The sequence below is a fragment of the Eleutherodactylus coqui genome, chromosome 1 (genome assembly GCF_035609145.1).
Source record: "Eleutherodactylus coqui strain aEleCoq1 chromosome 1, aEleCoq1.hap1, whole genome shotgun sequence".
NCBI classification, from domain to species: domain Eukaryota; kingdom Metazoa; phylum Chordata; class Amphibia; order Anura; family Eleutherodactylidae; genus Eleutherodactylus; species Eleutherodactylus coqui.
The window spans coordinates 403,259,957-403,284,701 of record NC_089837.1 but is presented as its reverse complement, the minus strand read 5'-3'; the positions used below and the strand labels follow the sequence as shown (position 1 = coordinate 403,284,701).

The 24,745-nt window shown below is 44.7% G+C and overlaps 1 protein-coding gene across 2 annotated transcripts in view; it reads right to left on the bottom strand.

Annotated features, from left to right (window-relative positions):
- UGGT2 (UDP-glucose glycoprotein glucosyltransferase 2) overlaps nucleotides 1-24,745 on the bottom strand; it is a 268,510-nt gene that overhangs the window by 77,887 nt on the left and 165,878 nt on the right. For both annotated transcript variants that reach the window (XM_066580528.1, XM_066580538.1), the window contains exons 27-29: nucleotides 20,099-20,288; nucleotides 17,860-18,018; nucleotides 733-818 (exon numbers count right to left, since the gene is read on the bottom strand). In XM_066580528.1, coding sequence (XP_066436625.1) covers nucleotides 733-818; nucleotides 17,860-18,018; nucleotides 20,099-20,288 — 435 coding nt within the window. The remainder of the gene's footprint in view (nucleotides 1-732; nucleotides 819-17,859; nucleotides 18,019-20,098; nucleotides 20,289-24,745) is intronic.

The following is a 24,745-nucleotide window of genomic DNA, read 5'->3' as shown; positions in this document are numbered from 1 at the left end:
GAAAGACACCAACAATACAATTAGCGCGAGACAAATGCATTCATGCATTATGGAGGGGCCCCGTTAACTTTGGGTCACTACAGGAGGTTTAAACTGGCACAGAGAGAAATTTGATTCCGGATAGAGAAAGACACGCATCCCAGCATGCTGAGGAGTCTTCTGATGGGAGGGAACTACTGTACATCTCACTGCTAAAAAAGAAAGGCACACCTCTCTACTCACTCAAGCATCTTATATACAGGCAAAATAATCTCTAGCGATAGAGTGTGCCATGTCATTCTGAGGTAAACAGAGCCACCATTGCAACAATCTACTTGTCTTCAATACGGCTGAGTGATAATAAATTTACTAAGAAAAAAATCCACCCAAATAATCCAATTTGCAATTGCCAGCAAATCTGTGTTTTGTAATGACTATTACCAAAGCGCAGGGACAAACGTTGAGGGTGGAAGGCATGGATTTATACACTTTGGGTTTCGGCCCAATCAACTTTATGTAGCATGCTCATCAGTAAGCTATAAAAGTGATATTTTTCTACTCACCTCAGATGGGAAAAGAAAAATGTGGTATATAAAGCAACTCTATAACACAAGCAAAAACTATGATTACAGCTACTTTCCATTAAATTCAATTCTAAACCAGGCAGGACAGCGGGCCTAGCTGTTTTTTTCCAAAATGAAAGAAATACTTTACTTGCACTTCATAAAAAAAGTTACAGACTTAAATACTTACGAGACTATATGGTAGATATCTTCAGATCTTCCTTTACGAAGACGCAACAACCATGCCCCTGGATTGGCCTTCAATTGGAAATATCCCTATTGGGTAAAAATCAGCGTTTAGATCTATAATAAAAGACGTCCACATTGCTTTGATCATGTTTGATTTATGTAGAAAGCTTAATACATAATACATTTCGTCTTAAGATTTTATTTATAGCCTATCTTTTTGTTTTTCTTCACATTTTGTTGAACTCTTACTTTTAAATAATGACTGAAATGGAAAAAAAAGGAAATCCAAGTTCTATTAGATGATCGTAATTTAGTCTGGATTCAATTGTTGGGCTTACATTAGTGTAAACATCCCAAAATATGGTACAGCAATTAATAAATTTAAAGACAGCGTGTCAGCTCGAACATGCTGTTCAAACTGCAGGCATCATGTTATAGAGATGGAGGAGCTGAGCTGATTGATACCTAGTTTTATGGGGAAAGATTCAGTATAACTTGTATTTTACTCATTTATAGCTCTGCTGAATAGTCCAATGGGCGGCCCTATTAGTGATTGACAGCTTCATGTGTATGACGTACATAGAGGGGTAGCAGTCAATCACTGATAGGACCACCCATTGGACTGTTCAGCTCAGAAAGTGCAGAGATATAAATGAATACAAGTCAAGTTATACTGAATCTTTTCCCATAAAACTATGTGTCAATCTGCTTAGCTCCTTCTGCTCTATACAATGCTGCCTGCACTTTGGACAGCATGTTTGCACTGACAGATTCCCATGAGAATAATTAAATATCTATCTTAAATAGATAAAACATTAGGAGGCAATTATATAAGGGTAGACTGGATGGGCTGTGTGGTCTTTTTCTGCCATCCATATTCTGTGTTTCTTAGAAGAACATACAGAAACAAAAACATATGAACTGCAGTAGTATAGAAATTGTATAATCTTAGGCGCTAATGAAATCTAGAGAATACACGTTGGATGCCCTTACTGTTGCAAGGTGCTGCCATATGATAGAAGTTAAAATTGGAAAGTCGAGCTACAAAAAGTTTTCATGGAGCTCTAGCCTTAACTATTCTGTGGCAGCTGCAGTACACAGGAGAGCATGCAACTCACAGGATTCCCCATGACTGCACCTCTAGCTTGATAGTGGAAGTCATGCTACAAGAAGTTTCTATGTAGCCCCAGCCTAAAGTGATTATCCACTACTGAATATCATTTTATATGGGTGCATTCCGTCAGATGTATACGTCTTGAGGACTCTGATATATATCTCTGAAAGAAGTCTGCAACATATTACATCATACAGACATATAGTGAGATATGTTGACCCTACAGCCCCCTCCCAAGAACGTGGACTCAACTGTCAACTCTTACATCCTACAAAGTACTTAGTGCAGTGAGCAGGAGAACAGGCATCCTTACACAACATTTTTCTGTCTTCATTGTAAGCTTGTGTGATGTTCATGTAAAGGGAGGGGGACAGCTTGCCGGGTAGTACAAACCAGGTGAAGGAAGAAGTCAGCTCTGAACAGATATACATACTTTTGAAAACCCAATGGTGTATGTCTCATGGAGGCTTTTGGCAGAAGCCATATAGTGGTATCTGTTACCCATAGGCTCCCATTGTAAAAGAAAAAGTGTAGAAAAAAGTATACATATAATGTACACGTTTTTTTACCTGGACTTCACAGGAAACAATAGATTTGCCTACTATGCTATTTCATCATTTTTTTTTGCAATATACTGATGTATAGTAGAGATGAGCGAACGCGTTCGTCCGAGCTTGATATTCGTGCGAATATTAGGGTGTTCGGGATGTTCGTTATTCGTAACGAACACCATGTGGTGTTCTGGTTACTTTCACTTCCTTCCCTGAGAAGTTAGCGCGCTTTTCTGGCCAATTGAAAGACAGGGAAGGCATTACAACTTCCCCCTGCAACGTTTAAGCCCTATACCACCCCCCTGCTGTGAGTGGCTGGCGAGATCAGGTGTTCGCCTAATATAAAAGTCGGCCCCTCCCGCGGCTCGCCTCAGATGCGGTGTGAGTTAGATGAGGGACAGTGCTGTTTATACCGGAGCTGCTGTAGGGAAAGAATTGGTAGTTAGTGTAGGCTTCAAGACCCCCCAAAGGTCCTTATTAGGGCCACTGATAGCTGTGTGTTGGCTGCTGTTAGCAGTGGGATTTTTTTTTCTCTCAAAATCGGCTCTGCAGAGCGTTGCACCTGGCATTAGGGACAGAAGTGCTGCATAGGCAGGGAGAGTGTTAGGAGTGAGTGTAGCCTTCAAGAACCTCAACGGTCCTTTCTAGGGCCATATTTATCCGTGTGCAGTACTGTCCAGGCTGCTGTTAGCTGTGCTGCATTTTTTTTGGGCTTCTCAAAATCGCCTCTGCAGAGCATTCCACCCTCCATTGATACTGCAGGGAAAGAATTGTATAGGCAGGGCCACAACACAGTTATTATTCATAGAATATACGCAGTGCTGCCTGTTGGTGGGAAAAAACTGAAAACAAATCTATTTGTCCAGCCTCTGTCCGTCCTTACGGGCGGTGGAGACGTGTGAGCTGCGTGAAGAACAGTGCTAAATCATACGCACCCAGCTACGCTTTACTGCTGGCTTCGCCATTTGCTTTCCTTAATTGGGAAAAAAAATACCTGCTCTGCCAGAGTTATAATAACTCTGCTACCCTCACGTTCTGTGACACATAAGCAGGGACACAGCACAGTTATTAAACTTCTCATGTTCATTGAATATACGCAGTGCTGCCTGTTGGTGGGAAAAAACTGAAAACAAATCTATTTGTCCAGCCTCTGTCCGTCCTAAGGGCGGTGGAGACGTGTGAGCTGCGTGAAGAACAGTGCTAAATCATACGCACCCAGCTACGCTTTACTGCTGGCTTCGCCATTTGCTTTCCTTAATTGGGAAAAAAAATACCTGCTCTGCCAGAGTTATAATAACTCTGCTACCCTCACGTTCTGTGACACATAAGCAGGGACACAGCACAGTTATTAAACTTCTCATGTTCATTGAATATACGCAGTGCTGCCTGTTGGTGGGAAAAAACTGAAAACAAATCTATTTGTCCAGCCTCTGTCCGTCCTTACGCCTGTGGAGACGTGTGAGCTGCGTGAAAAACATTGCTAAATCATACGCACCCAGCTACGCTTTACTGCTGGCTTCGCCATTTGCTTTCCTTAATTGGGAAAAAAAATACCTGCTCTGCCAGAGTTATAATAACTCTGCTACCCTCACGTTCTGTGACACATAAGCAGGGACACAGCACAGTTATTAAACTTCTCATGTTCATTGAATATACGCAGTGCTGCCTGTTGGTGGGAAAAAACTGAAAACAAATCTATTTGTCCAGCCTCTGTCCGTCCTTACGGGCGGTGGAGACGTGTGAGCTGCGTGAAGAACAGTGCTAAATCATACGCACCCAGCTACGCTTTACTGCTGGCTTCGCCATTTGCTTTCCTTAATTGGGAAAAAAAATACCTGCTCTGCCAGAGTTATAATAACTCTGCTACCCTCACGTTCTGTGACACATAAGCAGGGACACAGCACAGTTATTAAACTTCTCATGTTCATTGAATATACGCAGTGCTGCCTGTTGGTGGGAAAAAACTGAAAACAAATCTATTTGTCCAGCCTCTGTCCGTCCTTACGGGCGGTGGAGACGTGTGAGCTGCGTGAAGAACAGTGCTAAATCATACGCACCCAGCTACGCTTTACTGCTGGCTTCGCCATTTGCTTTCCTTAATTGGGAAAAAAAATACCTGCTCTGCCAGAGTTATAATAACTCTGCTACCCTCACGTTCTGTGACACATAAGCAGGGACACAGCACAGTTATTAAACTTAGATAATTCATTCACTAGAGGCAGTGGGGCCTTTCGTTTTCCAAAAAGGGCAAAAATTATATTTGGCCTGCAGTCTTGCGCCAATTTATTTCCTGCCTGTGAAATCAAATCACTGGTAATACAGCATGCTGAGGGGTAGGGGTAGGCCTAGAGGACGTGGACGCGGCCGAGGACGCGGAGGGCCAAGTCAGGGTGTGGGCACAGGCCAAGCTCCTGATCCAGGTGTGTCGCAGCTGACTGCTGCGCGATTAGGAGAGAGGCACGTTTCTGGCGTCCCCACATTCATCGCCCAATTAATGGGTCCACGCGGGAGACGGTTATTAGAAAATGAGCAGTGTGAGCAGGTCCTGTCCTGGATGGCAGAAAGTGCTTCGAGCAACCTATCGTCTACCCGCAGTTCTGCGCCGTCCACTGCTGCCAATCCGAATCCTCTGTCTGCTGCTCCTCCTTCCTCCCAGCCTCCTCACTCCACTACAATAACACCTGCTCAGGAGCGGGAGCACTCCCAGGAACTGTTCTCGGGCCCCTGCTTAGATTGGGCAGCAGCGGTTCCTCTCCCACCAGAGGAGTTTATCGTCACTGATGCCCAACCATTCGAAAGTTCCCGGGGTCCGGGGGAAGAGGCTGGGGACTTCCGCCAACTGTCTCAACAACTTTCTGTGGGTCAGGAGGACGATGACGATCAGACACAGTTGTCTTGCAGTGAGGTAGTAGTAAGGGCAGTAAGTCCCAGGGAGCAGCGCACAGAGGATTCGGAGGAAGAGCAGCAGGACGATGAGGTGACTGACCCCACCTGGTGTGCAACGCTTACTCAGGAGGACAGGTCTTCAGAGGGGGAGTCAAGGGCATCAGCAGGGCAGGTTGCAAGAGGCAGTGCGGTGGCCAGGGCCAGGGGTAGAGGCAGGGCCAGACCGAATAATCCACCAAGTGTTTCCCAAAGCGCCCCCTCGCGCCATGCCACCCTGCGGAGGCCGAGGTGCTCTAAGGTCTGGCAGTTTTTCACAGAGACGCCTGACGACCGACGAACAGTGGTGTGCAACCTTTGTCGCGCAAAGCTCAGCCGGGGAGCCAACACCAACAGCCTCACCACCACCACCATGCGCAGACATATGATGGCCAAGCACCCCGCAAGGTGGGACAAAGGCTAGTTCACCGCCTCCGGTTTGCACCCCTGCCTCTCCCCCTGTGCCCCAACCTGCCACTGAGATGCAACCCCCCTCTCAGGACACAGGCACTACCGCCTCATGGCCTGCACCCACACCCTCATCTCCGCTGTCCTCGGCCCCATCCAGCAGTGTAGTTCAGCGCACCGTTCAGCCGTCGCTTGCGCAAGTGTTCGAGCGCAAGCGCAAGTACGCCGCCACGCACCCGCACGCTCAAACGTTAACCGTCCGCATCGCAAAATTCATCAGCCTTGAGATGCTGCCGTATAGGGTTGTGGAAACTGAGTCCTTCAAAAGTATCATGGAGGCGGCGGCCCCGCGCTACTCAGTTCCCAGTCGCCACTACTTTTCCCGATGTGCCGTCCCAGCCCTGCACGACCACGTCTCCCGCAACATTGTGCGCGCCCTCACCAACGCGGTTACTGCCACGGTCCACTTAACTACGGACACGTGGACAAGCACAGGCGGGCAGGGCCACTACATCTCCCTGACGGCACATTGGGTGAATTTAGTGGAGGCTGGGACAGAGTCAGAGCCTGGGACCGCTCACGTCCTACCCACCCCCAGAATTGCGGGCCCCAGCTCGGTGCTGGTATCTGCGGAGGTGTATGCTTCCTCCACTAAAGCACCCTCCTCCTCCTCCTCCTCCTCTGTCTCACAATCAAGATGTGTTAGCAGCAGCATGTCGCTAGCAGTCGGTGTCGCGCGGTGTGGCAGCACAGCGGTGGGCAAGCGTCAGCAGGCCGTGCTGAAACTACTCAGCTTAGGCGATAAGAGGCACACGGCCCACGAACTGCTGCAGGGTCTGACACAGCAGACCGACCGCTGGCTTGCGCCGCTGAGCCTCCAACCGGGCATGGTCGTGTGTGACAACGGCCGTAACCTGGTGGCGGCTCTGCAGCTCGGCAGCCTCACGCACGTGCCATGCCTGCCCCACGTCTTTAATTTGGTGGTTCAGCGCTTTCTGAAAAGCTACCCACGCTTGTCAGACCTGCTCGTAAAGGCGCGCCGACTCTGCGCACATTTCCGCAAGTCCCACACGGACGCTGCCACCCTGCGCACCCTGCAACATCACTTTAAGCTGCCAGTGCACCGACTGCTGTGCGACGTGCCCACACGGTGGAACTCTACGCTCCACATGTTGGCCAGGCTCTATGAACAGCGTAGAGCTATAGTCGAATACCAACTCCAACATGGGCGGCGCAGTGGGAGTCAGCCTCCTCAATTCCTTTCAGAAGAGTGGGCCTGGTTGGCAGACATCTGCCATGTCCTTGGTAATTTTGAGGAGTCTACCCAGGTGGTGAGCGGCGATGCTACAATCATTAGCGTCACCATTCCTCTGCTATGCATCTTGAGAAATTCCCTGCAAACCATAAAGGCAGCTGCTTTGCGCTCGGAAACGGGGGCGGGGGAAGACAGTATGCCGCTGGATAGTCAGGGCACCCTCCTGTCTATTTCTCAGCGCGTACAGGAGGAGGAGGAGGAGCATGAGGAGGATGAGGAGGAGGGGGAAGAGACAGCTTGGGCCGCTGCTGACGGTACACCGGCTGATTGCCTGTCATCCTTTCAGCGTGTATGGCCTGAGGAGGAGGAGGAGGAGGAGGAGGATCCTGAAAGTGATCTTCCTAGTGAAGACAGCCATGTGTTGCGTACAGGTACCCTGGCACACATGGCTGACTTCATGTTAGGATGCCTTTCTCGTGACCCTCGCGTTGCACGCATTCTGGCCACTACGGATTACTGGGTGTACACACTGCTCGATCCACGGTATAAGGAGAACCTGCCCACTCTGATTCCCGAAGAGGAAAGGGGTTCGAGAGTGTTGCTATACCACAGGACCCTTGCGGACAAGCTGATGGTAAAATTCCCAGCCGACAGCGCTAGTGGCAGAAGGCGCAGTTCCGAGGGCCATGTTGCAGGGGATGTGCGTAGATCGAGCAGCATGTACATCCCAGGCAGTGCAACAGTCTTTAAGGGCCTAGCCAGCTTTATGGCTCCCCACCAAGACTGTGTCACCGCTCCCCAGTCACGGCTGAGTCGGCGGGAGCACTGCAAAAGGATGGTGAGGGAGTACGTAGCGGATCGCACGACCATCCTTGGTGACGCCTCTGCCCCCTACAACTACTGGGTGTCGAAGCTGGACACGTGGCCTGAACTAGCCCTGTATGCCCTTGAGGTGCTTGCTTGTCCTGCGGCTAGCGTGTTGTCGGAGAGGGTGTTTAGTGCGGCTGGGGGAATCATCACAGATAAGCGTAGCCGCTTGTCAACCGACAGTGCCGACAGGCTAACACTCATCAAGATGAACAAAGGCTGGATTTCCCCAGACTTCTGTTCTCCACCAGCGGACAGCAGCGATACGTAAGCAATACGTAGGCTGCACCCGCGGATGGAAGCTACGTTCTCTCTCACCATCCAAAACGGGGACATTTCTGCTTCATCAATCTGTGTCTAATATTCCTCCTCCTCCTCCTCCTGCTCCTCCTCCTGAAACCTCACGTAATCACGCTGAACGGGCAATTTTTCTTAGGGCCACAAGGCTCACTCAAATAATTTTTCAGAACAATTTTTATAAGTTTCAATGCGCTTAAAAGCATTGGAACTTTAACTTGAACCAATTTTTCGTTACACTGGGCGGCCTCCAGGCCTAGTTACCACTTAAGCCACATTAACCAAAGCGATTAATGGGTTTCACCTGCCCTCTTGGCTGGCCATGGCCAATTTTTGGGATGTACATTAGTACTGTTGATACAGCAATTTTTGTGGGCCCTCGCCTACAGTGTAATCAAATTAATTTTTAGCCCACCTGCATTACAGCTGACGTTACCTCAGCTGTGTTGGGCAATGCAATGGGATATTTCTATGTACCGCCGGTGGCTTCCTGGCACCCACCCAGGCAGTGGGTCCACAGGGAGTTAAACCTACATGTGTCCACTTGTAAAGAACCCCAGTCTGACTGGGGCATGCAGTGTGGGCCGAAGCCCACCTGCATTAAGCACGACATTACTACCTCAGCTGTGTTGGGCAATGCAATGGGATATTTTTGTGTACCGCCGGTGGGTTCCAGGGAGCCACCCATGCTGTAGGTGCACACTGAGTTTTTAATACATCTGTACACTTCTAAAGAACCCGTCTGACTGGGGCATGCAGTGTGGGCCGAAGCCCACCTGTATTACGCACGACATTACTACCTCAGCTGTGTTGGGCAATGCAATGGGATATTTCTATGTACCGCCGGTGGCTTCCTGGCACCCACCCAGGCAGTGGGTCCACAGGGAGTTAAACCTACATGTGTCCACTTGTAAAGAACCCCAGTCTGACTGGGGCATGCAGTGTGGGCCGAAGCCCACCTGCATTAAGCACGACATTACTACCTCAGCTGTGTTGGGCAATGCAATGGGATATTTTTGTGTACCGCCGGTGGGTTCCAGGGAGCCACCCATGCTGTAGGTGCACACTGAGTTTTTAATACATCTGTACACTTCTAAAGAACCCGTCTGACTGGGGCATGCAGTGTGGGCCGAAGCCCACCTGTATTACGCACGACATTACTACCTCAGCTGTGTTGGGCAATGCAATGGGATATTTCTATGTACCGCCGGTGGCTTCCTGGCACCCACCCAGGCAGTGGGTCCACAGGGAGTTAAACCTACATGTGTCCACTTGTAAAGAACCCCAGTCTGACTGGGGCATGCAGTGTGGGCCGAAGCCCACCTGCATTAAGCACGACATTACTACCTCAGCTGTGTTGGGCAATGCAATGGGATATTTTTGTGTACCGCCGGTGGGTTCCAGGGAGCCACCCATGCTGTAGGTGCACACTGAGTTTTTAATACATCTGTACACTTCTAAAGAACCCGTCTGACTGGGGCATGCAGTGTGGGCCGAAGCCCACCTGTATTACGCACGACATTACTACCTCAGCTGTGTTGGGCAATGCAATGGGATATTTCTATGTACCGCGGGTGGCTTCCTGGCACCCACCCAGGCAGTGGGTCCACAGGGAGTTAAACCTACATGTGTCCACTTGTAAAGAACCCCAGTCTGACTGGGGCATGCAGTGTGGGCCGAAGCCCACCTGCATTAAGCACGACATTACTACCTCAGCTGTGTTGGGCAATGCAATGGGATATTTCTATGTACCGCCGGTGGCTTCCTGGCACCCACCCAGGCAGTGGGTCCACAGGGAGTTAAACCTACATGTGTCCACTTGTAAAGAACCCAAGTCTGACTGGGGCATGCAGCGTGGGCCGAAACCCACCTGCATTAACCCTTTCCAGTCCACTGTGTGACCTGTGAAGACATTAGGGTTTAAGGCTGTACAGCTCCGTTGTTGGTAGACGTCCGTCGGGGTTCTCTTACTGTATATTGCCAGCCTCTCTGCTGTCGGAGCCTATCCTACGTGTCAGCTCATGCAGTACTGGCTTTAGCCAGCATATAGCGCCGTTGTATAACAGCAGAAAAAGAGTAAGCCCCCTAGGAAAACCATATACAAATTGGATTGGAAAGGGTTAAGCACAACATTACTACCTCAGCTGTGTTGGGCAATGCAATGGGATATTTCTATGTACCGCCGGTGGCTTCCTGGCACCCACCCATGCTGTAGGTGCACACGGAGTTTTTACTACATCTGTACACTTATAAAGAACCCCAGTCAGACTGGGGCATGCAGTGTGGGCCGAAGCCCACCTGCATTAAGCACGACATTACTACCTCAGCTGTGTTGGGCAATGCAATGGGATATTTCTGTGTACCGCCGGTGGGTTCCAGGGAGCCACCCATGCTGTGGGTCGACAGGGACTTCACAATAGGGAGTTGTACCTGCCTGTGTCTATGAATTAAAAAGCCCGGTCTGACTGGGGCATGCAGACACCTTGACAGAATGAATAGTGTGTATCACATAGGTTCCCCATTGCTATGCCCACGTGTGCAGCTCCTGATGGAGGTGGCACAGGAGGGGATTTCTCATTGCTTCTGTACAGCATTGTGGGCTATCGCTCCGCCACTTTTAAAGAGGGTCGCTGCCTAGCCGTGCCAACCTCTGCAGTGTGTGCCTGCGGTCCCTCGTCATGGCAGACGCAATTCTAAATAGACATGAGCGTGGTGTGGCATGAGGGCAGCTGAAGGCTGCGCAGGGACACTTTGGTGTGCGCTGTGGGGGGGAGGGGGGGCGGTTGGGCAGCATGTAACCCAGGAGAAGTGTCAGTGGAGTGTCATGCAGGCAGTGATTGTGCTTTGTTGGAGGTAGTGTGGTGCTTAGCAAAGGTATGCCATGCTAATGAGGGCTTTTCAGAAGTAAAAGTTGTTGGGAGGGGGGGGGGGGGCCCACTCTTGCCGGTATTGTGGCTTAATAGTGGGACCTGTGAACTTGAGATGCAGCCCAACATGTAGCCCCTCGCCTGCCCTATCCGTCACTGTGTCATTCCCATCACTTTCCTGAATTGCCCAGATTTTCACACATGAAAACCTTAGCGAGCATCGGCGAAATACAAAAATGTTCTGGTCGCCCATTGACTTCAATGGGGTTCGTTGTTCGAAACGAACCCTCGAGCATCACGGGAAGTTCGTTACGAATAACGAACACCCGAACATTTTGGTGTTCGCTCATCTCTAATGTATAGTAGTCTTAGAGGGTTCAAGAGAACACTCTTTTGGTCTTTGTCTATTAATGGAAGCGTATGCAGATATTTAGCATGTATGTCAGGAGCTTTTCTGATGTACACACTAAAGCTAGAACAAAACCACTGTGTGAATGCCCTGTGAGAGCTAAATAGGACAAACACACTGTGCAGATTACAGGTTTTTTTTTCTTCTGTAGAGTATACTATTGATAACTTACCTACAAATTACATAGCTAATATCAGATCAGTAGGGGCTCGACACCCAGAACACCTGCCAATTAGTTAGGTGCTGGAACTGCTGAAAGCTTGGAACAACACAGCTTTGTATACTGTGCAGCAGCCTAAAGTAGTACTGCAAGTTCTCTCCCATTGCTTGAAGTACCATTTCAAATTGCTACAGAGTGTTCAAGCTTCAGATAAGTCATCAATAGCATACGTCTATAAAACCCTGTAATATTTTAGTGCATTGTTAGAACGGACAGATTTTGTTTTTCTAATACAGAGCTCCAAATACATGCATAGACATACAGCTAAATCAGTTATGTAGAAAGAATAGTTTATCAAATAAGTTTAGAGTGTTGGAACAACAAAAGAGCAATACTCATCTCACCGATCATCTGCCTCACCTGTTCTACGGGTACCCAGACCCCTGCTGGTCTCCACTCCTAGCTACAGCAGTGATGACGTGTGGACAGAAGAACCTGTGACCACTGCATCGTAGGTGAAGTCATCATAGGCTCACTGGTTTGAAAATATATTTCTCCCTCGGTAACCCCTTTGTCTGATAAACTATCTGGCTGCCTACAGCTACCACTAGGGGTAGCTTAAAGGAACCTGTCACATCCCCATGCCAACCATAAACTAAGTTGTAGTTCTGTTAAGGGGAATGGAAGGAAGCACTGTTACACAATGAAAATCTTGTAGATATGATACCTTTTAATGCATGTATATATAAATGCATGTTTATTCAGATCTATTCCATAAGCATGAGGAAGAACCTTGAGTAGGTTGGAAAGCTCGCTATAACATCATGTATTTTTGTTAGCCATTAAAAGATATCATATCTACAAGATTACTTGTTTTCTCTTGCTGAGAACAATCACATTTTGCTCTACTGGCTAACACAGTACCAAACTTTTTTCATTTTACAATGAAAATCGAGTGGCGCCTGAAAATCTCAATTTTTTAGATTCCTGAAAAAAATTCAGATTTTAGTGCGTTGCGCGATCTTCGCCTGGTGACAGCACTGAATGGTGGGAATGGGGGAGTATAAAAAAAAACACATGACCGGGATCCCTGTTACCTCCCCTAACAGCACCATAACTTAGTTTATGGTGCTGTGAAGACCTGACAGGCTCCCTTTAAAAGCCTGTTGCATACTGTTTTGAGTTCACTGCATGGAGTAAATATCTAGCAAGCTCCCTCTGGTGATAGCTGCAGGGAGCCAGAATTGTATCATTTAACTATTTTTATACAGGGAATTTGGATCTCTGTATCTGAAAAGATACTTTTTGAACTACTATAAAGATCTAGCTGAAGATCAGCGAATACACCGGACACAGTTTAATGGTCCAGTGTATTCATGAAGAAAGCACCCACTTGTCTCTGCTGCTTTCATCAGTGATTGACAGCAGAATGTTCTCTACCTGCATACACAGCCACTGATCAATCTTGAAGAAGGCAGGAGGAATCATGGGAGCTCTCCACATGAACACACCAGGTTCCTATTAGCTAAATGGCACAATATTTTTTTAGCCATTTGGCTAATAGGAAACCAGACTTGTCCTCATACGGAGAGCAGATGACAGATCAACCTTCAAACAGATAGCAGGATGGGTTAATGAAGTGATTTTAATGCCATCTGTGGCGCCCATTTAACCTTTATCTCCAAGTAACAAACTCTTGCTAAACTTTTTACTGCTATGAAAGTATTTTTAAACAGTTCTAGTACCTTCAACAGAATGTACAAAATGGGTAATTTGAACAGACCTTTAGAGAGCAGTTTGAACTCTATTCTCTGTTTTTATGTGTAATACAGTACCAGATTATCTCCCCCTGGAATCCTAGCAGCAAATTGCTTATTGCACTCTTCGATATTATACTACTCTGAAGCAGCCAAGATCATTGTAACAGATTCGTAAGCCTCGACTACTGAGATGTTTGCTCTGCATCTCTAAAGTACGGCGTTTTCCTTTAATGTTTATTTTACATTTGACTAAAGTGCAATACTGCAAACCATCCACACAAATAAAAACAAAGTATATACTTAGCTAATGTATGGGAATAGGAAGAGATCCAAAACCCATCATGTCTGTGCAGCTGCAATTTATCATATAGTGAAAACAAAGCAACATTATAGCCATGAGGTCAGGTTTGCTATTATTGCTGCTCTGCTGAGCAAGCGGTTACAAATGTGTTTTCCAGGAATGTGAGTACAGCAAATCTGGTGTAAAACTAGGGCAAAGCTGGAGCACCATGAAGATAGATGACTCCATGTCCCATTATATAAGATCCATATTTGGCATTTTATCCAGTCTGCCAAAAGCAAACCTTTCTATTAAAAAGTTTAAAGCATCGCTGTCATTTCAGGTGACTTTTCAGAATAAACTGCTGTGTGTATGCAAGTAGCAGCATGATTTCTGTTCATTACCTGACATATATGGAGTTTTTTACCAGTTGCCCCCTCTGCAGGCTTCACCTTTAACCTATCAAGGACCAAGCACAGTAAATTTACGGTGCTTGTTCCTGGGCTTTAATCCCAGCCGATAGAAAAATACAACGGGGGATTAAAGCCCCTGCTTCTGCAATCAATCAGAAGCATGTCGGGTTGTCAGCTGTTAGTCACAGCTGAGAACCCAAAGGAGAAGGTAGGAGGGGTTCTTAATAGAGATGAGCGACCGTACCCGGTTCGGGTGTTTTTGCACTGGAGCACCGCTTTTTCCGAGTAACTGACTATTCGGACAAAAAGATTCGAGGGGCTCCGGGGGTGAGCGGGGGGTTGGGGAGGGGGGGGGGGGGAAAGAGCTCCCCACTGCTACCCCCCGCTCCACCACGCCGCCCCCCGAATCTTTTCGTCTGAGTAGTCAGTTACTCGGAAAAAGCGGTGCTCGAGTGCAAAAACACCCGAACCGAGTACGCTCGCTCATCTCTAGTTCTTAACTCAATCTGTGCTATGTACTAACAGGTGAAAGTGGAAACATTTCTTTCACTAGGCGAGCCAGCGGTCACTAGGCCCCTGCTCAGCCCCGGGATCCTGATCAGCACTGCCAGTGACTACTGTCACTAAAAGGGATGTTTTCCCCTGCAACTGGGGCTCCTATGCATGCCCCAGCTACAGTGGGAGGGCTTATTCAGACAACCGTATATTTGCCGGGTATTCACGCCAGCCAATATACGGCGTCCCTCTCTGCACGGGGAGGAGGCTGGAGGAGCTTGGAGCCGTGCACTGAGCTCCCGTATCCTCTTTGCCCCTCGGACTATTTGCAATCGGAGGGGGCTGGACAGGACGGAGCTAAGTCCTGGAACGTAGCCCAACCCCCGCCCCCCCCTTTTTCATTGCAAAAAGTGCAGATCAAGTATTACATTAGGGACCCTTCAAACTCAAAACACCATTTATAGTTAATAAAAATTACAGTCTACTATGCCTCTGAGTAGAGATTGCAGCTTTAGTTATGGCTACCTAATATTTATGCTCATGGTTACTATAAAAAAAGAGTGTTATAGTCCCACTTCTGTAAAACTTAATCCTACTTAAACTTCCGACTGCTGTAATATACGTATACACAGTAAGTATATATTATTGCATAATTACAAGTAAATCAATCAAAACCTCACTTTTTTTTTGTTTCAAGAACATTGATGAGAATCTTAGATTATGGTTGAAGATCTCTCTCTCTCCCTATATATATACATACATACATACACACATATACACACACACACACACACACACATATATATATATACACACACACACACACACATATATACACACATATATATATATACACACACACACACACACACACACATATATACACACATATATATATATACACACACACACATGTATACACACATATATACACACATATATATATATACACACACACACACATGTATACACACATATATATATATACACACACACACACACATACACACATATATATATACACACACACACACACATATATATATACACACACACACACACACACATATATATACACACACACACACACACACACATATATATACACACACACACACACACACACATATATATACACACACACACACACACATATATATACACACACACACACACACATATATATACACACACACACACACACATATATATATACACACACACACACACACATATATATATACACACACACACACATATATATATACACACACACACACATATATATACACACACACACACACACACATATATATATACACACACACACACACACACACATATATACACACACACACACACACACACACACACACACACACACACACACACACACACACACACACATATATATATACACACACACACACACACACACACATATATATATACACACACACACACACACACACATATATACACACACACACACACACACACACACACACACACACACACACATATATATATACACACACACACACACACACACACACACACATATATATATACACACACACACACATATATATATATACACACACACACACACACACACAAAGACACAAACACACACAAGCTCATATACCCATCCTTGTCCGAGTTAATTTGATACAGGTGTTTACGTGTTGTTTGCACGGAACATTTTATTAAGTCAAGGTTCCTTTACAGTAACTGAGGAATAAAATATGTATACACATAGAGGAGCGTTAGACTCTCCTCAGATTGCATGTACTGATGTCCCACTGCAGAATGTGCCACCCCTTTCACTCTCCTCATTTAGAATGTAAAGAATGCTCACACCAAATTTCACGCTTGTACGACACCGAGAAGTTACATTACATAGGGGTGCACTTACTTTTGCAACTAGCATTGAATAATCGAGTTGTGACCCCTTTGCTTTTCCTATTTAGGGCCTAAAGAATGGGCATGCAAAATTTCATGTTTGTATGACACCAGGAAGTTAGAGAATTAGATTAGGTATATTACATAGGGGTACCAATACTTTTGCACTTAGCATTGAATTTTCGAGTTGTGACCCCTTTACTTTTCCTATTTGGGACCTTAAGAATGCTCCTGCCAAATTTCATGTTTGTATGACACCAGAAAGTTACATTACATAGGGGTACCAACACTTTTGCAATTAGCATTGAATAATCGAGTTGTGACCCCTTTATTTTTCCTATTTAAGACTAAAGAATCCTCCTGCCACTTTCAGGTTTGTACAATATTGGGAAGTTAGAGAATTAGATTTGCTACATTACACAGGGGCGTCAATACTTTTGCACTTAGCATTGAATTTTTGAATTGTGACCCCTTTACTTTTCCTATTTAAAACCTAAAGAATGCTCCTGCCAAATTTCATGTTTGTATGACATCGAGAAGTTAGAGAATTAGATTTTCTACATTACGCAGGGGCACCAATACTTTTGCACTTAGCATTGAATTTTCGAATTGTGACCCCTTTACTTTTCCTATTTAGGACCTTAAGAATAGTCGTGCCAATTTCATGCTTGTATGACATCGGGTAGTTAGAGAAATAGATTTGTTACAATGCACAGGGTCGCCAATACTTTTGCACTTAGCAATGAATTTTCGAATTGTGACATGTTTACTTTTCCTATTTAGGACCTAAAGAATGGTTGTGCCAATTTCATGTTTGCATGACATCGGGAAGTTCGAGAAATAGATTTGCTAAACTGCACAAGGGCACCAATACTTTTGCACTTAGCATTGAATTTTAGAGTTGTGACCCATTTACTTTTCCTATTTGGGAACTAAAGAATGTTCCTGCCAAATTTCATATTTGTACGACATCGGGAAGTTAGAGAATTAGTGGCGAGTCATTCAGTGAGTGAGGGCTTTCACATTTATTTCATATTTATTGCTGATTTGTTTAGGGTAAATTGCAAAAGATGAGTCAAAACATTTTAAGGTCTGTAAGCAATTCTAACTATTTCTATATCTCTAAACAGACACGAGTTTACGTTGGATGAGGAGAAGTAGAAGCAGAGAAGGTACCAGCAAGTAAATCTATTTATCATAATATGCGAAGGGCAGACCAGGGCATTGGAGCTTCACAATAAAAGAAAGCCCTAATACTTGGCTCATGTGCAACCAGTATTGTAGCATAGTGTCTGTCTAGTATTCTAATGCATCGCTTTGTGCCACAATACTAGAAGCGAAGCTTCCAGATGAGAATATTGTCTGATAAGACTGATAAGTTAAAACCAATCATGTTGCAGAAAGTCCCACCAGGCAAACACTCACCAGGTTAGCCATGACTATAGTGTCTACCATGATTGGATCATTCTTCATGCCCAGGGTAAACTGAAGACCTCTAGGTGGTTGGCCTGTTGTCACATCAAAACAGTGTCCCTCCAGTAACATGTACTCCAACTCATAGTTTGCAGTAACAATCCCTTCTACCTGGAAAACACAAGGAGTCTGTCAATTGTCCTACCAACCAGTTACAAAACATACACCAAGGTTCATTTCTGAAAATGAATGAGGTTCTGCACACAGTAATCAGTCAGATATGTTCCCGGGCTAGAAAGAGAAGAAGCTGAGTGCTAGAATCTGATTGGTTGCTAATGACAACAACTCAACTTTTTGTCTGCACCAGATTTATTGAATGTCTCTTTGTACCATTTTATGCAGAAAATAACTCTAGTTCAGGATCTTCCTGTAAAGCAACAGTGTGGCGGATATAGCAAATATGCTTTGAATGTAGATAACCTGCAGATGTCACATTTGAGATTTCTGTTTCAATAGGCTTTGTCAGCAGCAAACTACCGTTCATAGACAGCAAATGACAGGCGGACATCTGGAGGAATAAAATGTACTAGACTCCTGCAAAAAAATGCATAAAGAGGAAATTAAAACTACCAATGTGATTAAAATAAATAGGGTCATTAATAAGCCAGCGCAAGGTGCCTTTTTATGACTAATCCTTTGTAAGGTGCTAAAGGGAGAGCAAAAAAAATGATTCTTTTTTTTTTTTTAAAGTAAAAAAAAATGTAAAAATGTAATTAACATTATGCAGAAATTAAAAAAGAACAATAAAATTACGACAATCATGGGGATTTACAATAGGCATTATATGAAAGCTGGAAAGCGAAGAATACACAGCCGCAAACCTGTTGTTGAATTGAAAAAGCTGGTATATGCATAAAAATGAACAAGAATGTATGAAGTTTATTAAATGACCTGCCAGGTGTTATTTTTATTGAAATAAACGCTGAACCTCAAATGATGCATTTATGTTTTTACCTTCTTTATAGACTTTTGAACAGCATAGTACTGTACAGGCATTAAAGTGACCTCTGGTTTCCAGACAAAATTCTGTTCTAAGACTAAAGGGGACAGGTTATATTACCAGTAGTTGTTAATCTCTGCCGTACTGCCGATCCACAGATTCTGGGTTGCGTTTTTAACCGTCAAAGATGGCTGCCACAATTCTATCGAATGCACACTGAGCACTGCTCATGTGATCAGTGCTGGCCAATCAGAGAGCAGGTGTTGTGTATTGGTAGTCTAGCAGTACCAATGTACTGTAGGCAGTCTGAAGTTTGCATCGGAGCTCTTGGGTGACTGAAAACAGGACTCCGAATCGGTGGATTGGAGGGCCAGCTGAGAAGAACTACAGGTAATATACCTCCTCGACTTCTAGTCCTGGGACAAAATTTTATCCTGGAACCAAAGGGTCACATCTGCTAAACAGCAGCTTGAGTATTTTAGAGCAATGACTATAGCAGTGTATTGGTGGCGCACTCAGATCTCCACACTAAGTGCAGGCAGGCCATGTTCATTCCAGTATCAGCAAGGGAACAAGATAGCTTCAACCCATATGATCTGAAGCCAAAGACAAGCAAGGAAGGCTCTGTTCACACTGGCATAATGGATTTTAGTATCCAAAGCAGGTATTACAAATCAGTATTAATCTTTACTTAATTCAATGGATCTTAATGCTGACACTGGTTTCATGGGTCCATTGCAGAACAGTGTAACACATTAGATTAACCCTTTCCAATCCAATTTGTATCCTGATTTTCCTAGGGGGCTTACTCTTTTTGTGCTGTTATAAAATGACGCTATCTGCTGGCTAAAGTCAGTACTGCATGAGGTGACACGTTGGATAGTCTCAGACAGCAGAGAGGCTGGCAATATACAGTAAGAGAACTCCAACGGATGTCCTCCAACATCAGAGCTGTACAGCCTTAAATCATAATGTCTGTAGGCACCAGACAGTGAATTGGAAAGGGTTAAAGATCTGAGGATTCTCTGCTGAAGTTTTTTTTTACCATCAATACAAACCCTATTAAACTATAAATCCCACACACTCACTGATGGGTCATATGTTCTTCATACATTTACCACTAAAGGCACATGAAAGATCTCATGCAGGTATATTTTCAAATAATAAAACCTACAAGCAACAATAGTTCCACTAGTGGGTAGTAATTTGCAATGTCCAGGCCTGACACTAATGTGTACTGGGGTGACTCACGTCTTGTAGATGGATGTTATCCAGATCGCATGAGCTGTGCACTACTTCTACAAGCCAACTCTCTGGGGTGTTCATGTTCAGAGTTAGCAGAGGGGATTCTGGCATATCCAGGAACTTAGCCGATGGACCCGAAGAGAGGCTGTTGTTACTTAAAAATGTCAATTCTGGTTCAAGCACAAGACGGTAAAAACTAGAAAGACAATATAAATACAATGTGTTGAAATCTTGCAAATAGAGGAAAAATATATTAAAAAGACAGTTTGCAACTTTCAAAGATGTGCTAGTAGCAGAAATAAATAGAATGATGATCAGGAAGCACTACTAGAGACATCAGGTTTCCCTGCAGGTCTACATGAATTGTAACCTTTACCGAGTAACCTCTTCTCTAGCAATTATGGGCCATCAATAACATCCCTAAACACTGCTGTTATGTGTTTACTGCCTCCGGGGTGAATGGTCTTGGCCGATTCAGCTTTCACTGTTTGAATTAATTATCCTGTGTATAAAGGTGTAACATTTCAGTCATCAGGATTGGATCTAATTTACTTATTTAACCCCTTGAGTGGCGGGTTTCCTACCACCCTGTCGTGCCCACCAGGGCAGGTTTTTTAAAATGGTCTAATCATTGAATTTCAACTAATTTTGCAGTTGCGTCTCAAGAGCCATAACTTTTTCATTTTTCCATTGACATGGCCATATAAGGGCTTGTTTTTTGCGGGACATGTTGTGATTTTTTAAACAGGAGGGAGGAAAAAAAGAAATGGGGAAAAAAGAAAAAAAGGGGCCATGTCATGAAGGGGTTAAATAATGTATTAACTTCCTTCTCTGGGTCATTACAACGCATGGATACCACATGTGTGATTGTATTATTGATTTTTTACAAAGTAAAGGGAGACTAAGTGTTTTTATAATGTTTTTTAAAATAAATTTTTAAACTTTTTTTTTTTTTTAAACTTTTTTTTTTTTTTTTGTCCCTTTAGGGGACTTCCACAGGGGCCCATCAGGACCCCCTGATTACATTCCGGGGGTCTGATGGTGACAGCCCTTTACATGCTGCAGTGACAGCCCTTTACATGCTGCAGTCACATAGACTGCAGCATGTAAAGGGTTAACACAGCAGAGATCGGAGGTTTTCTCTGATCTCTGCTGTAAGAGCTGGTACCTAGCTGTCCTCTGATAGCCAAGCACCAAGCTCTCCCTGCCACAGAGACCATCAGCTTGCTTCTGACAAGCCGATGGTCTCTATGGCAACCTGTAAACAAAGCAGGACATTGCCGATATGCCGGCAATATCTTTTGCTGGTTTTTCAAAGCCCTTGCTTTGTTCTCTGTGGGTCTGTGCAGGCAGAGCACACTGTCACAGCTTGTGGCATTGTGCTCTGCAGCTCCCATAGTGATACATAGCCCGGAAATCTTCCGGGCTTTATCGCTATGGGCAGTGGAGCTCGTCCCGGAAAATTTCCGGGCGTGCCACTCAAGGGGTTAAGGCTAAATAAACACATTTGCAACATTTTTTTTTTTAAATCTACCATTCCTATATATTGTACTCCCTCTGTCTACTATGTTCCTCCTGTGATAGCTAGGCTTGCCAGTGGCTGCAACCACTTTGGTGTCAGAACCAACATGACATGTTGCCGAGCCGAAGCCCATTACCTACACTGTGCCAAGCACAGCTCCCGGCACAAGACAGACCTGGCTGCAGCATCTGAAGTCATCATCCAGATGCCTGTAAAGAAAACCTATTCCAGACTTTCCATCTTTGGCTACACGCCCCAGTGTTGCATTTCCTGGCATTTTCTTGAATATTCCTGTGGATTCACTGTGTTTTGATGTGGTTTGCCTGCTAAGTTTATCAACTTTTCCCCTCACCTTCTGACTCTGTTCTGCTACCAATTTCTTGACATGCCTGCCTGTCACTGACCCGGCTGCAGTTTCACAATGTCTCTGACCAAGTCCACTACCATCTGCTGCGGACCAACCTGCAGACTGTGGCCTGGGTATTCAACAATAAAGCACAAACCTCCTTCGAGGGGGATAAAGGGTGAAGAACAAAAAGATATCTTGGACTCCACATTAGTGGAGCTTGTGCCTACAGGGAACATTCTGTTCGCTTCTTTTTATGCCGTTCCTGGACTGGCGCACAGCTCTAGCTCAGACTAGTATCTTCCACTTATTCTCAAGTCTGATTTCATACTTTTTCACTGTGCACCTATGCATTTAAGTTCTAAAAGTGGTCACTGAAGTACAAACTATCGTTTAGCTGGGGATCAACACCCAGGTATGCTACTTTGCACAAGTCTGAGTGTGCGATATTGCTCTGAGAAACCCAAAGCTATATTGTGCTCATGAACCTGTGATTCCCCTGCGATTGCAATGGGTTTTGAAAGAGAAACACATCATATCGCGCTGCTGCCAACTATGATTTTTCTACGCGTTTTTCACGCATTAGTGAAAAACAGAAAAATCGCATCCCATTCACATGCATATCAGGTTTTTGCAGGTGCATTGAAAATAATTGGTGATATCATCCAAAGATAGGACATGCTGTAACTGTTCTTTCCCGCAGAATCGGTGTGGAGAAAATTTGCTCATGTAAGTAGACCTTTTGAAAATAATGGGTTCTCTTCCCGTACAAGTTTTGTGGGTCTCGCAAAACACACAAAACTCACACAGGAAAATTGCCATGTAAATGCACCCTAATGGAGACCATTACATTTTGCAGCTGCTGACTGCAACTGTGCGTTTGACGTCTTTGCACTTATGCAACTCCTGGGCTTATCCCTGGGAGAACTTACTAGATACCCAAGTCAATGTCCATCAGAAAATACTTTGTGTATTGAGACTAAAGGCCCATTTAGACACAACGGTTATCGCTCAAAATTCGAGTAAAAGACTTTTTTTGAGCGAATCGTTGCGTGTAAATGTGCCCATCCTTCAGTTTTCTGCCGAATGATGGATATCAGTTCGGCTTGAAATTCGTCCTTCAGCAGAACAACTGATAAGACGGACCGCATGCTGTGCTCTGCCCAGGGACCTCGGATAATAGCGGATTACATTGTCTTAGCTGTCAGCCCCGCCGGCAGAACAAAGAAAATTTATTCAGAGAGCAGCAGGTTGTCCTCTGAATAAATTCAGCTCCTGTCTACTCCCATACTACTAATTGGTACTAATAGGTATTAGTACCAATTAGTAGATTATGCAAAATGATTGCTCAAAAGCCATCTTTTGAGCAATCATCTTTGTGTCTAAATGCAGCTTAATTCTTAAGCATTTAGAATTCAATCTAAATGAAAAAATGGCGTCATGTTGAGAAAGTCTGTAAACTCCTAACAGACTGAGGTGAACCAAGACTTAGCAGGATCCACCAAGGAGTGGATGATCCCAAACAAAACTAAGAATTCCTATCTGGAGGCAGTGATAGGTAAGCTATGTAATGTAATGTGAATGTTGTAAAAACCCTTTAACATAAGATCTAATAGAAAAATAAACTCGTTAGTGTATATTAAAAATAAGGAAATATGATCAGCTGACCTAACCTCGGCCCAAACCCAAAACCTCCACTATTTTCCGCTTCTGATAACACATATTCCTCCTGCCTTGGAGATCCTGTGTGCCCTGTACAGATTCAGGTAATGGCATGCAATATCTACAACTAGCCTGGGTTAAATTGCGGTAATTTTGGGAGATGTGTGTGACAGAGAGCGGTCTGTTATTTAAACCTAAGCGAGAACTCAACAACAACACTGCATCTGAGAAGAATCAGAAGGGGCATGTTGCCATTAGATTCTCCTTGCAGTTCATCATCAGGCTCTGGGCTTTAACTAATCTGCACAGTATGTCTTCAGCATAGGATGAACCAAGATATTGGAAAACATTTTTTGCTTTTTTAAATATACTAGAAATGACTTGTTTTTAGGTAAACTTCCTAGTCATCCCAATGAGTACTCTAAACGCTAGATTTATTTTTCACAGTATTGTAGGCATTGCTGCACTGTAAATTATTGCATGTGTTTTACCGCTTGCTGTTTACTCCCAATTTCCTTACAATTTCAGTCATTTTTATGTTATATCTTCAATAATAGATAAAGAAATTGCATGTAACTGCTTCAGTTTTAAGAGGGAAATCCATCTAAAACAATCGTCGTGACTTGTCGGAGAGGTTTTAGAAAATTACATCAGGATAGGTGCCATACTGAGTTCCAAAACAAAGGAGCCTAGACTTCTTTGTATAAGTCATTTTTAGTAGATTGTCTGTTAATTTATGATATGTGGAACAGATCTCAAGGCATTTTGTGAAGTGGATACATAATATACCAAGCAATATAAGTTGATCAACAATGATAAAGAACAAGCAAATATGTCTTTCTGCTCTAGTGACCTATAATATATTATATATAGGCTATCAATAGTAGATTGGCGGGTGCCCAGCTGTTAGCCAGACTTATGAGCCTGTGCACAGCAACAATGTGTGCAGCAAGCAGACAGCTCCATTCCCGATGCATTGAAGTGAATGGGAACTTTGCCTGTAATACCATGCCAGACAACTAGAGTGGGAATGGAGCTGTCTACTTCCTGCATGAGAGTACCAGCCCGATTAACAGTTTATCGATGGAGGTCCCGGGTCAGAACCCTCCCAATCTACTATTGA